At 45.5% G+C, this 16,528-nt stretch overlaps 1 protein-coding gene and 1 long non-coding RNA gene across 4 annotated transcripts; both read right to left on the bottom strand.

Moving 5' to 3' along the window:
- Positions 1-1,712: 1,712 nt before the first annotated feature.
- Positions 1,713-5,599, bottom strand: LOC125543622. 3 transcript variants are annotated; one of them, XR_007298621.1, is made up of 5 exons: positions 5,120-5,599; positions 4,757-4,867; positions 3,117-3,268; positions 2,492-2,659; positions 1,713-1,903 (listed from the first exon to the last, which is right to left on the bottom strand). It is a non-coding gene; the product is annotated as an uncharacterized LOC125543622 (long non-coding RNA). The 3 variants fall into 3 exon arrangements; XR_007298622.1 differs by having other exon boundaries at positions 1,713-2,659; positions 3,117-4,081; XR_007298620.1 differs by having other exon boundaries at positions 1,713-2,659.
- Positions 5,600-7,277: 1,678 nt separating this feature from the next.
- Positions 7,278-9,234, bottom strand: LOC125543621 (peroxidase 49-like). The gene is made up of 3 exons (XM_048707032.1): positions 8,892-9,234; positions 8,117-8,308; positions 7,278-8,030 (listed from the first exon to the last, which is right to left on the bottom strand). Exons 1-3 carry the CDS (start codon positions 9,120-9,122, stop codon positions 7,446-7,448), a joined length of 1,008 nt encoding a protein of 335 aa, XP_048562989.1. The 5' UTR covers positions 9,123-9,234; the 3' UTR covers positions 7,278-7,445.
- Positions 9,235-16,528: the final 7,294 nt, after the last annotated feature.

Here is a 16,528-nt window from a genome sequence, read left to right as displayed (position 1 = left end):
AGCAACACCAGGGGGATCGCATTAAGTATACACCACTGGTTTTGGCAAAATGAAAAGAAAAAAAAATGAACTACCGGTCTTTACCTTTTTTTTGGCGGCGCATGGTCTCCTTGTCTGCTGTTTTTCCATGGCACAATTAGAGGGCTTGTTAAAATGAGCACCCTCAAAAGCACTATTTCATCGTGATCTGAAAAATAAAAGTCGGAAAAGGGATCCAACTCGTACCAGTAAAATAGAAAATCGCCCACGTCTGCATGTACATTGCTCAATCATCTCACACGTTTTTATACAACAACTAAACACCCCATACATTCATCTAACCCATCAGTTCTGGCAAAACTCTATAAGGCTAGGTACAAGGGACATATATAGTCGTATTAAGTATGCATCAATCGCACCTGTTTATCTATCTATCTACTCCACATCATGCACCATGCATCTGTACACTGATCACAATAATCAAATTGCCCATACATAACACAGATTCCCAAGAAGACAAAGTACGTAGAGTATAAATCAGTGAGTAGTTATGATATTGTAAGCCAATAGAGCTAGAACTAGTGGAGTGCATCCCACGGCTAAAGAAGAAAAATACAATGGCAGTGTACCAACTCTAACTAACCGCCGATTCGTCCGGTTCCATCTGGATGTGTCTGTACGGCCTTTTCACCTGCCCATGCCAGCAGCTAGTTACTGCACATGGAATCTGCGTAACCACTTGACTTTGAGTTCGATGAGTGCACATCAATTATATGGGACCTGGAGTAGGAGTAGCTAGTATTTAGTTTTTTTGTTCTTTTCGATCTTCATTTCACTTTTTAGGTCAAGGCTCTCAATCCTCATCTGCGAGCTGTTGGTTCCATCTAATCTAGCCTGGGGCTGGAGGCGATCGTTATTCAACTGAGCCCTTCCCTTTAGTTAGATGCATGCATGCTTCGTACAAAAAATTACCTGAGTACACAGTCTAGGTCTCAAGTATACTACCTCGGGTTTGTAAGGTGAGAGCGGGGTCTTCAGTTTGACCAGTGAAACGTTTTGTCATACGTCGGTGGAAGAAACGTCTTATATTATGAGACGGAGGGAGTATATCATTGGATTCGTCGTCGAACAAAGTTTCTAAACATATACTTTTGGTGGCTTCCTACACATATTTAGTTACTAAAGACTTAAATCACTACACCACAACACTACATCTGCGACAGTCAGGTTCGTTGGAAAAACAACTTCCCATGACAGACAGTCGGTTGGGAAAAACTATTGCCGACCGATCTTGTCTGTTGGGGAAAGTCCAGACGGGGAAAGCCTTTCCCGACCGACATATCTTTGCCGACCGGTCGCTTGTTGGCTATGGGGCACTTTTCCCGACCGACATTCTGTTGGGCCTGCCATGGTCCTTTCCCGACCAACAGTCTATTGGGCTTGCCATGAAGCTTTCCCAACCAACTGTTTGACAGAATTTGTTTTCCCAACCAACAGTCTATTAGGCCTTCCAGGAGGCTTTCCTGACCGACTGTGTGACAGGGTTTGTTTTCCCGACCAACTTTTTGTTGGCCCATGCATTAGCTTTCTTCGACAGACTATGAGATGGTTTTTTCGTTTTGCCCACAAACATCCAATAGCCCTCAATAGCTTACATTTGCGTTACCAACAAAATATAAATCAAGTTTCATGTTTCATAACAATAACATGCATGCCCTAACAATAATAAACCATAACCAAACAATAACACATTAATTAATTTCAGATGTAAATACTTCATCCATTACAATATGGTTCATTTTGTCAGCGAGTTTACAAAATGATATATAAAGTGCATCTCCAACGATTCAGTCACCATTACACAAAATATCCCATTTACACAAACCACCGTCTTCATGTTTCCTCGTCTCCTTGCCTATTTTTCCTACATAATGTAAAGTTGTGATTACATTCATAAAGACAATGGCACCATAAAAATTTGTATAAAGCATAGCATTGAGAACAACTATTACTTCACAAGGCAAGCTAGTACCAAACACCTACTAAGAAAGGCACTCCATTCAAGTTTAGGTAACCATGTAAATGGGCATACTAAGCACTAGTTAAAGTGTCCTTATTTCTAGAACACTATATTCATTGATAACAAGAAGGCTTCTGTGAATATCAACAAGTTAAATTATACAAGGAGCTGTCCATTAGATGACTTTACTGTGACCGCATTAAAATTTAGAAAGTAGTTGGCAACATAACGAATGGTTTTAAACTAAAACTGAGAGCGACCTTCTCCGACATTAGCTCATTTTATGGAGCGTAATTGTATTTCTCACCAAAGATTAAACATAATGGGGCAAAAATATGTAGGCGTTTACAGAATACTTTAGACTTTATTTACCGCGGTAACTTCTATAGCTCAGACCTCTAAAAGCAGCCAAGCTAGATACTACAACTACACTATACAAAATTTATCCATGTTCTGGTTCTTTTATCATATGATTAATAGATGCATCAAAACCTGATAATGAGCTAGCAGGTCGACATATCCAGGAATTCCTAGGACACCATGTGCTAGAGGTTTTTGAAAATCCATTTCTGCAGCACATAGCACATTGATGTTGGCAACCCTCCAGCATACCCTTTAGGTAGATAGGCAAATGCTTACACACCATGTGTCAATTGAACCCTGCAAACTTCAGAGTGTCAATGGTGTCAAGTAGAAGTAACAAATGCATCTATAATATTCAATTGGTTAGGTACACACTTAAAACATCAGAAAATCTCCAGAGATATAGACTTGTTCTATCTTCTAAGTGGTATCAGGACTGATGCAAAATGTCCAACTAACTGTTCGACATTCAATTGTAACCTATCTTAGTATGTGAAAATGTAATCCGGTGAGCGTAAAATTTCCATCTCAGCCTGAAAAATTATTGTTCAAATCATGGGAGAAGTTATTTGCAACAGAAATGGACCACGAGATAGTAGTATGAATGTACGTCAGTCTCAGTCTGATGGTTTATTTCTTTTCTTCATTCTAAGAAAAGTACAATCATGCTTGTGCTTTCATCCGCTAATCAAAAATGACTAATGAAAGGATGATGTATAGACGAGCGACCAGAAAAGATCTATCTACCTCTTACCTGACTACGACGCCGTTGTGCACGAATAGAAGCAGCTTCTTGAAGAATCCTCGGTTCTTCCTCTTGTTCCAGATTCATGTACAGCTATTCGGTTGCACCCTCACATGTTAACATGTACGTAGGTTTGATTGCTGAGTTCTCTATCGAATATTCTGCAATGTTATTGCACATAAATGGATGTAATCATTACACTTACAAAGAAAAATATAGTATCTCCCAAAGAAAATAATCATGGATTCATGTACAGCAATCATGTGTTTATTACACTTACCTTCAAAGCATTAATCATGTATAATGCTGAAATAACAAAATAGGTACTTACCCTGGAACCACCAAAATCATGTATCTTGGATTTTAGTGGTTCCAGGATAAGTACCTATTTTATTACCAATCCTCAAACTTAACAAAGTAAGCAGCCTCACTTATTAATCATGGAGCTGGTCATCTTTAATGGCTAATATTTATTATGCAAAATTTATTTTAGCTAGTCACCTACCACAATGATAAAACAATAATCAAGTCTAGGTCAGAGGCGGAGGCGGGGGGTGCGAGCAGGGGTCAGACACCCCCCATCGCCTCGCCCCCCTATGAGTTTTCGTTACCTGGTACTGATATGAACTGTACGTATACGTAAAGTGCAAACCTGGTTTCTTTTAGTGTTTGACACTAATGGCCTATCACGAATTTTCCAGCCCAAACGCCCAATGTGAGAAAGCATCCCTTGATGCCCTGATCGCTTGTTGTACGCATCAGAAAAAAAAGACTACATGCATCCGTGAGATCAGGTAGTCTGTTTCCTATCCTTCAGGTAATTTTGTTCGCGGGCATCATGGCTTCTAGGGTTGCTAGCTCCGTGTGCCCTACGTCGTCGTCTCCTCTGCCCGTCCGCAGCTGCGGCACAAGGCAGAGGCCACTCCACTCGTGTGGAGATTGAATCCACGATGAAGACCATGCCAGCTTGTGTGCTGCACCGGCATCATGCATCACAAGATCAACTTCAAAGAATCTAGGTACATCACTGGTAAATAATATTTGTGAATTAATACAATTCCGTTGAAGACAGTGACGGTAAAATTACAATATAGGATTCTAATTTTACTCCTCGTTTAACGTTTGAAACAGTATGTATGAAGAGAAAGGATACAGCAGAAACATATTCATTTTTCCCCAGCCTAACATATTTGGTTTTCAAGCCCATTGCTTCTAGCTCAAACGTTACAGAAAATGCAAATCCACCTGACAAGCAACCGTTGTAGATGATAATTCCAACCCCAATCCTGTTGATATGCAACCGGTAGAAATGTAGTTTTTTTTATATATTACCAGACATATGTTGCAATGCAATCATATCAGTTCTACTTTAGGGACTATATTCTTGTGTTGTGTCTCTCAAACGATTATTATCTTCCTCGCCTCCCTTATGTCTAAATCCATACTCCGCCCCTGATCTAGGTTCCATCAGTTGCATGCCCAAAGAATAAGATTTGGCATATCATTCATGAGAAAATAGCCAGATAAGAAAAAAAACAAGCAACCTGACATAATCTCAGTTACACATCGGAAGTGAGAGTAAGCAAAAATAATGCAAGAAACCAGCAAATAGTATAACAAAACTTAAGATGTGAAAAATAAATACTCACCTATCCAAATCCACTTGATGTGATGCAGGTATAAAAATCATCCAGTGGCCTTTTGTTAGTAGTTGAGTAATTGCCCAAACATCCACCAAACCTATGAAAGTTTGTTTGACCCTGCAAAAAAACATTATCCAATTTAGTCTGCTAACAATCACATGATATAAATAGAGAATGATAATAATCGATGGCTAGGGTTTGAACTTTTAGTGCTTCAAAATCATTTTTATTCCATGTATCAAAGCAGCACAGATTTGTTTTGAAAGAGATCAATATGCAGAGAGGTGAGGGCACCAGCCATTGGGGCTATTGAAGGTTAAATCTGCACACACACACACACACACAGAGAGAGAGAGAGAGAGAGCTTACTGATGTTGTTGCCGCTGTGGATGGCTAAGAGAGATGGGGCACCAGCCACCGCGCCCCTAGTCTCCAGAAGTTAAGGGAGCAGAGGCCGCACACCTCGTTCCGAACCACCAGGGCCGAAGGGACCTTGTCCCGCTCAGATCTGCAACAATGGGAGTGGGGAAGAGGGAGCTGCGTATGGGTTGGGGGCTTGGGGCGGTGGCACCATAGGAGGGAGGTGAGAGGTGACCTCACCGAGCGCTTGGGCACGAACAAAAAGCGCCGCCACCGGCAGCTGGGTGAGGGCATCGGCGCCGCAGGACCACCTCAACATGGGAAATCAGTAGCGATGTGGGGATGGTGATGGAGTGGTGGGAGGAAGAGATGGACGGAGTGGTGGGAGGAAGAGATGGGCGGAGTGGTGGAACCGTCGCCGGATGCGAGCGTCGCCGCCGCCGCTCAGATCGGAAGAGAAACAGATAAGGGAGAGAGGACAGAGAGATAGCGGTGTTGTGTTTTTTTTTCCTCTTGAGCGGATGATGTTTTAGGAGGTGGGCTGTGGTGGCGCGGCATGAAAATTTTGGATGGGCTTCGCGCTAAGTTTCGCAGGTGCGCGCGCGCACTGATATTTTGGGTGGCCAGTTGGCGGCCCACGGTCGGTCGGGAACATTTGCCGACCGACTGTGTGATACGAGTGCAACTATTACCATCCAACAGTTTGACGCTATACATTTCAGCATTCCTGACCGACAGTTGGTTGTTATATGTGAGTAATACCAACCAACGGTTTGATAAAAGTTTTATAAACAAACAGTCGGTCGGCAAAACTGACTTTTTCCAACACACGTCTGTAAGAAATGCAGTGTCGTGGTGTAGTGAATACGGCGCCAATCTTCCAAACCCCCGATGGATGGAGGGAGTATGACGTAGTACCTTGTGTTTAGTTTAGATTAATTCCTTGACAAAGTTGTTCCAAGTCAAACCGTTGTATGTAAGTAAATCTTAAGTAGGGCTAAACACGATCATGCTCCCCGCAAAAAAAAACACGATCATGCTACTTCGCGTAAGCAATGATGTCCAGTTCAGTTGAAAAGGTTGAGACCAGTTCGTGAGTTCCCTTTGCTCCGGAGGTGCGCGCAATGCAATGATGAGAATGTTGGTGGGTCGACCCTGCACACGCCTGTTACACAAATGATTACATGTTTATTTCCGCACGCACATCACTATTTACCCTTTCTGCTTTTGTTGCACAGTAGATAAGGCCGGGCAGGCCATTGACCTCTAGTAGTAGAGACGAACAAAGTATGCTTTCTTCCAGTAGCTACCTAGGTTGCTCTCCTTTTTTGATGCATGAGAAGGCATGATTGCTCACCCTTGCAATAAGTTGGCTATCTATCTACTTTCTTCGTTTTTATTTAGTCTGCATATTAAGTTTGACTGAAGTCAAACTTCGTAAAATTTGACCAAGTTTATGAAAAAAAATATAAATATTTACCATAACAAATCTATATGATATGAAAGTACATTCAATAATGAATCTAATGGTATTGATTTGTTATTGTATATGTTAATATTTTTGTTTATAAACTTGATTAAAATTTTCAAAGCTTAACTTTGACCAAAACTAATACATGGACTAAATAAAAAGGGAGGGAGTATCTAGTGCTTGTTAAATGCATGGTACTCCTTTTTCCTTTCTGCATGCAAAAGAGTATCATGTGGGTCCGATCAGTCGATATGAATGAAGTGGTGGGGCTTTCCTGTGTGTGGTCGGCACGCCATGATTCACCTCAGCACTAGTTTCTTTGATTGCTACCTTGACCGACCTAGGAAGACCGGCCGGCCGGCCGGGCTGCGCATCCACGTACTACGGCCCACATGCATGCATGTTACCCACCTAACCAGCAAACAAACGAACTAATTATTAGCCTGCCGCAGTAGTAGTTTTACTAACCATGATGACACATATGCTTGGCATTTCTCGTTCCGGCCGTACGTGGACGGTGAGCCAGATTCCACATGACCCATGCGAGGTGCTCGCTCACTGCCACCACCATCAAAATTACTCCCAACAGTAACGTGAATCTCCAACTGCCACGGTAGTCGGTAGGTATATATTCCCTGACACAACAATGCATGTGAAAAAAAAATGCACCTTAGGTTAAGATCCGATCGATTCTTGTTATCCAGACAAGATGTATGCATGATCAATTATGAAGTTGGGGCTCGATCACAAGGCACAATCTTCTGGAATTCCAAAGCACACAACCACACTTGCTTATTACAAAGAAAGGAAAGAAAAATCAAGGCAACACACAAATGAAGCAGCTAGCATTTTTCAGCAACTTAATTAGTGGAAGTTGTTGAGCCTCCTGCAGTTCTTCCTGATCTCCCCCTGCGACCCGGTGAGCGGGGTGATGTTGCCCATGTTCACCATGGACTGCGCGAAGTGCTGGAAGAAGAGGTGCACGTCGTTGGCGTACGCCTTCACCAGCGCCGCCGTCTCGGCGCTCTTGGTCAGCAGCACCTCGTCGGAGCTCAGGAGGCCCCTGCCGGCCAGGATGTTCTTGAAGTAGTAGTTGTCGAACTTGGTGGAGCTGACGATGTCGAGCGGGAAGAGGTTGTCATCGCCACCAGAGCGCGGGCACCCCTGCCTCAGCTGTGCCGCGTAGGACACGTCCAGCGTGCCGTCGGCGAGGCCGTTGCCCGACTGGTTGTACAGCCTCTGCCGGAAGCTGGTGCAGCGGGAGAGGCCGATGGTGTGGCCGCCGGAGAGCGCGACGACGTCCACGACGTTGAGGCCCAGGCGCTTGAACTTGGTGATGATGGTGGGGAGGGTGTTGTTGGGTGCCGGGATGCCTTGGTTGGAGCCCTGGATGCTGGCGCCAAGAGAGTCCCTCCGCCCGAGCGGCACGTCCCAGAAAGGCCCACCAACCTGCATGCATGCAGGTTCATTTCCATGTCAAATTAAGAGGCGGGAATAGAACTGTTGCTGGTGGTGTTTAGGAAACGGTGACATACGAGGATGGTGGAGTCGCGGGCGGCGAGGGCGAGGATGTCGGCGCAGGAGACGGTGCCGGGGCAGGCGGCCTCGAGGGCGGCCTTGATCTGGTCGACGACCTCGAAGCCCCTGAGAGAGTTCTTGTTGGGGTTGGACCCCTTCTCGCTGATGATGTTGGTGCTGTTGTCAAGCAGCACGGACGCGTCGCACCCCTGCAATCACAGCAAGATACCAGAAAAGTTTATTTAGATTACGTGGAGTGGTTAGGCGCACACATGAAAAAGATTAGCTAACAGTAGCACATAGGAGTAGGGAGAAGGCACATGCGTCGAGTTAACGTGCTATACGTTGCATGGATATCAGCGTTATTCGGGTTAATCAATCACGGTACTGACTACTGACTCGATCATGCCGCCACCCAGACAAACACAAAAGCAGCGCTCACATGGGCAATGCAGGTAGGCTATCTCATCCCATCACTGGTTAAACAGTTTGCCTAGAAAACTAGAGATTCCTCCATGCTCCTAGAGTTCATATGTAGTGATGCTTTTTCCTGATACCAAGGTGCAATTATAGCAAAAGCTTTAAAGCTGAAATAGAACATTTTGCACGTTGAGTTATATGTTCGAAGAGGTAAGAGCGCTAGTAGCACATAAAATGCACATCTTAATTATTGTGGCGAACGTAGTGTAAATAATCTGAGGCAGCAAATTTGCTCTAGCGCATTTGCATGGAGTATGTTCACCAAGTATATATCCTCGTAGCTTTGTGAGAGAGAGCAGAGTATGGAGGTACCTTGACGAAGCAGTCATGGAAATGCAGCCTGACGAGGGAGGCGGCCATCCTGGTCTCCCTGGCCACGGCCTGCGCCACGATGGAGTGCACCATCTCCTTGGCCTTGGGGCACGAGTGGTCGTAGAACTGCGGGAACAGGCCGCCGTAACCCGGGTTGCCGACCACGGCGCCGGCGAGGAGCAACGGAGACACGAGGCAGAGCGCAACCAGGCAAACCATGGAGGTCGCCATTGATGGATGAATGTGAGGAAACTACTTTGCTCTGCACACTACGGTTGCAAGTGACAGAAGATCAGAGAGCTGCTTCCCGTGTTGTGGGTGGTGCGAAGAGGTGAACACGGAGTGGGTTTATATAGCAGGGGGATGGGATGGGGGCGCGTCTAGGGAAGAAGAAGGGTGGTTTCGAGAGAGAGGAGAGGAGAGGACGGATGGTGAGATGGAGCTGGCGGCAGGGTGGTTAGGCAATCCCGTTAGATGGGCACCTGTTTTCAACTGCTTCCTCAATAATTCTTCCATCAAGCAACTCCAATGGAAGAGCTCCAAACTTGGCCCCAAGCCAAGGCCTAAAGAGTACAGAGTGCTACTACTACTACTCTGCCAGTGTGCATGCCTTGTCTGGGGCTCCATGGAAGATTAAACTTTCGTGAATGCAGCTTCGATAATTGCAATATGCTCATCTGTCATTTCATCACATGCCTCGCTTTAACCCCCGGGCCAACCATGTTTAGGCCTCGAGCAACACGTGACGTGAGTGACGATATATACCACATATCATATGTGTGATCAAGCTTACAGATTACGATATATACCGCCGGACACCAACTTTGCATGCATGGTGCGTTCCTGTGGAGGAGCCATCATCCAACACATACTACTGGGATACGTATAAGTATAATCATCATTCAACGCACGCTTGTTTTCGCTCTTATCGTAGAATCATCACAATTCGTGTATCCGGGGCTCATGATTATACTTTCGTACACCCAGGGTATATCCATATTGCCTTTTAACTTTCTTGCTTGACAACAGGCAGACACACATGCACACTAATAAAAGTAACAAGTGACAAGCAGCAGGGAGGATTTTTGGTTCTCGGGCTTCGAGGAAGCCCCAAATTTTTAAAAATTCAAAAATGAATAGCACATGTGCTAGAAACGCGATTTGATGTGAGATGTACAAAAAAAAATGTTGTTGTTTTATACATAGTGAATAGCGCAAGTGCTAGAAATATATGATTTTGTTATTTTTGTGTAGCTCGCACAAAAACGAAATTCACCATGAAACTTTACAGACAAGTACTCCCTCCATTTCTAGATATAAGTCTTTTTAGATATTTCAATATATAAGGACTACATACGGATGTGTACAGACATATTTTAGTGTAGATACACTCGTTTTGCTCTGTATGTAATCCCTTTTGAAATCTTTAGAAAGACTTATATTTAGGAACAGAGGGAGTATACATCTCTAGGTATGTGTGCATTTTGTTCCAGAATTTTTTTAAACCTAAAAAATAGATTTTTTGTATTTCTCAAAAACCAGTATCCATGGAGCCCGGGAGCCAAACGCAATTTCCATACTAGTATATAATTCCAAGGGTATACATGTCCTCTATATGTTTTTCAGGGAACATGGTCTCTATATGTTAGTACTCCTATAAAACGAATCTCAGTTTGACCATCTATTTGATCAAATTTCATTAGGTGCAAATTATGAAGTTTCAACAAATGGGCAGTCCAGTTTTACCGTATTTATTTATTTTTACAACGGCAACACATTACACTAGACGGTACTCTACGTATACATACTGTCTTCACGGAGTATTTGACAAAAAACTATCACATTAGGGGTTGCCATCCCACTGAACTACCATATTCAAAAAAGTGACTGATAACTACCAAAATTTTCTAATTTTGTGACTAAAAACTACCACTTTCAGAAAATGACCAATTTAGATGATTTAAACACATTTATGACATACATGACCCACACGTCAGGGCTGACGTGGCGACGGAGTCAACTCCGTTTATTTTGGCCGTTAGGTTTACCGTTATTACATGTGGGGCCTACATGTCAGCATCTATCTTCTTCTTCCTCCCCTATCTCTCTGGCATTTCCACGAACATCTTGTGTGCACCCGTGATTGAGCTCCGAACTCCTCCATGGCGACGCCTAGGCGCAGCACCTTCCTGGCGTTGGTCGGGGACTGGAGACGGCGGCACAACCACGGCGGGCGGAACCGCCTCGGCCGTGCCGGCGACCACGGCCTCCTTGAACAGCTCGGCCGCGGACAGGAGCGTGCACTGCGCTGCGCTAGCTTGCATGCTAGCCGTAGCCCTCGCGTGCACTGCTGGCTTGCATGCGTGCCGCGAGCGTGTGCGGAGCCGTGCGCCCAGCGCCTGCCGCCGCGAGCGTGCGTCCGCAGCCGCCGCCGCCACCGCGTGCTGGCCGGCTGGCGGCCGCCGCCGCGAGTGTGTATGCAGCCGCCGTTGCCGCGAGCGTGTGCGCGCAGCGCTTGCCGCCGCGAAGGTGCGTGCAGTCGCGTGTGCCGGCGACGGCCTCTTCCTCGGAGTGGTTGGGCAGCTCGGGTTCTCCGGATCCAGACGGGCTTGAGGCAGGGGAGAGGCGAGCGTCGGCAGTGAAGTGCTGCAGAGGTGGCTGGCGGGTGCATATGAGATGTTTGAAGAAATGGCAAAGAGAGAGAGGAGGAGGAAGATGAGGAAGATTGATGCTGACATGTGGGCCCCACTCATTAGTAACGGTCAAAATAAATGGAGTTGACTTTGCCGCCACGTCAGCCCTAACGTGTGGGTCCTGTATGTCATAAACGTGTTTAAATCGTCTAAACTGGCCATTTTCTGAAAGTGATAGTTTTTAGTCACAAAATTAGAAATTTTTAATAGTTATCAGTCACTTTTTTGAATGCGGTAGTTTAGTGGGACGGCAATCCATAATGTGGTAGCTTTTTGTCAAATACTCGTCTTCACGTGTAAAATGAAGATGACAAAGTAAGTAGAAAAAGGCGGTGATCAAAGTTGAGGCTTTGCTTCCAAATGAACCATACTACTTTTGTTATACGCAAGAGTAAGCATTGTTAATCATCATTATACTGATTAATGCAGGCCCCTGTGTGTTGCTGGTGGCGATTGTATATGTATACCGGGGTAGGGTTCCCATATAACTATAGCAGATTTGGATTTGGCTACACAGTTGTGGCCCTCCCAACCCAAGTCAGCCAACCGATGGATTGCGACTGATGATGCGTTCCCGATGCGATGAAGTCAAAGGCCGGGGATGCACGCGCGATGATGTACCAACTCACTCTGTAGGACAGGGTCAGGGCGGGCATGCATGCGTGATCATTCCGTTCCGGCTTGGCGCGGGGAGCAGGTTACCAGTCTAGTCCCCGGAAGGACCTGGCTGGCTGTTCCAATGCTAGCTAGCTTCAGTCACCGGCCAGCAGTGCGAGCGTGCATATCTACCAGCCTCCTCCGTTTCTTCAAATCGTGGCGTGGTGCCGTGGTGGTGGTGGCGGTGGTTACTTTCAGTTTCAGTCAGAGACTGGCTGGCTCACACGCACACGCACAGATCAGTGGCAGGTTGAGGTTGGTACGTGCAGTTGCAAAATGTGTGAACTGCGCCCAATCGGCTGAAATTAAGGGTCGAGCCTCCTTTGCTTCCATTTATTTATTACACTCCACTATTTTTCACTTGTACTATGCCTAAGAAAAAAAATCCGAAGAAAACATGCATTTTTTTATAAAAGGAGGATGCCCCCGGCCTCTGCATCTGGACGATGCATGCGGCCACTTTATTAATTATTCTCACAAGACCTTACAAAGTCATACAACAGCCAGAAGAAAACATGCCTAGTTCATACACTTCTTTTTTTAGCACGTATTCGTGGTTAAAGTTCAAAAAGGTCAAGTGAACTATAATAGTAACAAGTCTCATGTAACTTCAAAAAAAGAAAAGTAACAGGTCTCATGTTTCTCGACACAGAGATAGCAACAAACGCAACAAGCCGGCTCACTGTCTAAAGTCTTCACGCACGCTAGGGGTCTGTCTGGTAAAACTTAAGCCATGGCAAGAGCACGCTACATGCCTCAAAAGAGACCACAGACCTATCATCAGTGCTTCTAAATTTAAAATCTGTGGGAGACACAAAAGTGATTTCTGCTCTAGGTGTTAGGATCACTCTGATTCATAATTGTTTTCTGCCCCTCCACCTCCCTATGTTACTCCTATATTCAAATCATATATAGCAGCTAGCATATATAGCAACCCGTGCTTACTCTGGAGGCAAAAAGCTCGGCCAAAGCTTGAATAGGTCCTACATATTTCTTACAAGGTAACCAACAGACTTTCAGATTAGAGATTCGCAAATGATCTGCCAATGATTTATTAGTACAGCTTAAACAGCTACTACAAGATTGATAAGAGTGTGGCTAATGTATAGTATTCAGACGTCCTTTTTACCAAACTCATTATGCTTGTAAGCAATCTTATAGTTTTGAAACAAACACATCAGAGCAATGCTATTAATCTACTCTTCCTATTCCATAGTATGTTTTATTTGGCTTCTCTATTTCCCAGTTGTAGTAGATCAAGCCCTACCATTTTTCTTCTTCATGTTCACATATACTCCCTCCGTTTCATAATACATGACTTTCATTTGTCAAAATATAGATGTATATAGACATATTTTAGTATATAGATACATTCATTTTTGAATAAATGAAAGTCAAGTATTTTAAAACGGAGGGAGTACTCGGTTAAGCATGCAAGCCTTTTGACCCGAGTTATGAGACAGGGCAAGCATTTAATTACATTACTTGGCACACAAGCCTACAAATGAAAACGTTAATCACTGCAGATAATTGTTTTACGATACTACTCCCTCCGTTCGGAATTACTTGTCGTAGAAATAGATGTATTTAGACGTATTTTAGTTCTAGATACATCTATTTCCGAGACAAGTAATTCGGAACGGAGGGAGTGGTTGATCATAGACAAAGACAAGTTGACGGGGCTGCTTTGTTGACTATTACAATACCCTTGGCTTTCAAGCGATGGTTAAATTGTTTTATCACACGTTCCCATTTTGTGAAATGTTTTGTTCATAGGCAAACGAGGGAGTGATATCCAATGTCTTCCTATATATGCTTTTGGAAAATAATAATGTACGCAACCGATGGAAAGTGTGAGATCTCTTGACCGCACCGAAACGTGGTGCTGGGCGACGGACCCTATCCCCTAAACACACTAAGGCCCTGTTCGGAGTACCTTCGCTCCACAACTCCACTCCCGGATCAGGTGGAGTTACAGTTGAAAATCGCAGAGCGCCTGTTTCCTAGCTCCACAGCTCCCGAGATTTCGCGGAGCTGGTGGAATTCCGAACAGGGTCAAAATCCCCCCCCCCCCCTCCCATTGTTGCGCCTCCCATTGCTCCTAACCCCGTGCCGCTTACCTCTGAGCTTGTCTCTAAAGAACCCCATGGTGAGGGGATCCGGTCGCCATGGAGATCGAGCAAGGAAGGTGCACCATGCGACGATGGTGGCGGGCCCTACCCCAACACCAAACCCACCTGGTTCGGTGGCTACCGTCGCAGGAGGCGAGGCTGGAGATGGAGCGCGCGGTGCGGGACAAGTTCCCTGACCCGTTGACACGGATGATGTTTGCATTGACATCATTCATTTCTCCACTTTCGAGGAGAGGGTGCGGTTCACCCATGACTACTGCATGGATTTGGATCCGATCTTCTAAGCTATCCAAGAGGCAGAATCGCCAGATCCAACCTAGGCGGTGTTGTGGAGTCACTTCAAAACTAGGAATTCGTTAAGGCTCAACCTCACGCGGTTGTTGGTGGTGACCCTCACCAATCGTCCACCTGGAGCACTGCCACCGGGGGTACGCCCCCTCTTCGCTAGTGAAGCTTTGAATTGTCGGTGAGCGTGCGGCCTAGGGGATTTGTGCCCCTGAACTGCGAGCACGTCACGCAAGCGTCGGGTTGTGCTTCCACAACCTTGACCCTCCACCATGGGTGGGTGACCTAGGTAAAGTTCCATCTCGCCTCCACGAATCACATCGTTCTACTGTTGCTTCACCTCGTGTTCATGGTTTCTGCCATAGAGATTCATCTGATCTTGTGGTCGCACCTCATTCAATTGTGGATAGTTCGATCTCAAGGTTGCTCCCCCTCTCTGGTGCCTGGCTCTACACTGGCTACCGCATTCTACCAATTCGCAGTGCATATCTCCTTGTCCTCTCCTTTTTCGGTAAGGTTCACTTGTCGCCGGAGATCCACCTTGCTCTGTGCCGGCTCCACCATTTTTTAAGCTGGTGACGTCACCTTGTTCCCCGCTCCCTTCCTAGTGTCATTCACAAGGGACATGTGGTCAGAAACCAAGCGTGTGCTCGAAGTACACCTCCTCTGGCCGCATGTACAGACGAGGAGGAGATAGTGGGTTTCTTCGGGCAGCTCTGGGTTATCCCTTCCTCGCAGCACCACCTCCAAAACCTAGTCTCACTCTTCCTAGTTGGTTGTTCGGGCTAAGGAAGGATCTCTTCTGGACAAAAAGCTTCGCGGTCGATGGGTGTCATCCTATCAATCACATAGGTCGATTTGATCCAACTCTCGTCAAATTCCGTATATCTCAGGAGGGATTAGGCCCCGGAACCCTTTCCTTTATGGAGGTTGTGGAGACATCAATGGAGAACCGTGATCATCCGTCGATTGGAGCGCGATAGGCGCGCCATCAGGCTACTGGCAAGAAGATCGCAACTGTCCTTGGAGCACCCCCTAAGGCTACACCTCGTGTGGCGACGCCTGAGCCCCCATTCCTACTGGGGCACACCCGCTCTAGCTCCTACTCCTCCGACTTAGGTTGTCCCTCCTGCTCTGGTTGAACAAGTTCTAGATCCTCAATATAAGGATATGATCTGCTTTAACTGTGATGGGTCGGGTCACTATGTGGGCAAATGTATTGAACCGAAGAAGTGCTTCATCTATTCTGGGAATTACAACATTAACAATTGTGCTGCTTGGGCGTGTCTGCACCCCACAACCGCTTATTTTGGTATTGCAGTAGCTGGACTAGGATTATACCATATTTGTATACCTATGCAAACAAAATCTAATTGGATGAACTTCAAGAACTACGCTATCCTGAATGTGGTCAAAGGGGAGGTTTCTGCTTCCCACCTTTTAGTGCAACGGAATTGTTTTTTTTTCAAACAAAGACAGTGGCCACGGTAGATCAGAGAGCTAAACAACAAGTCCTTCCTTATGAGATTCCCTCCTTGGAAAAAAAGTGGATGGTCTTATTGATTTTCCCATTGAAGGTGTTACTATCAAGATTACTGAATGGACAGTTTTGTTGATCCTTTTGGAGAACTCACTTAAGCATGGGTGCAAATTGAAGGTACCCCCCCCCCCAAGTGGGGTGCCTGGAAGGTTTTTTCTCAAGTGGCCTCCTGTTTTAGTACTCTTACTGATGTTGAATGGAATGGGGGTCTTCCAAAGCTTCTACGAGGTGATTAGGGTGAAAGTGGCATGTAGAGATCCTGCTAAGATACCTTTTGAAAGGTTGGTTTAGATGAAAAATAAGCTATACATCCTTTTCTTTACTGTGGAG

This window comes from Triticum urartu, chromosome 3 (genome assembly GCF_003073215.2).
Source record: "Triticum urartu cultivar G1812 chromosome 3, Tu2.1, whole genome shotgun sequence".
Lineage (NCBI taxonomy): Eukaryota > Viridiplantae > Streptophyta > Magnoliopsida > Poales > Poaceae > Triticum > Triticum urartu.
Note: the sequence above shows the minus strand (reverse complement) of the source record. Positions and strands in the feature narration are given on the sequence as shown.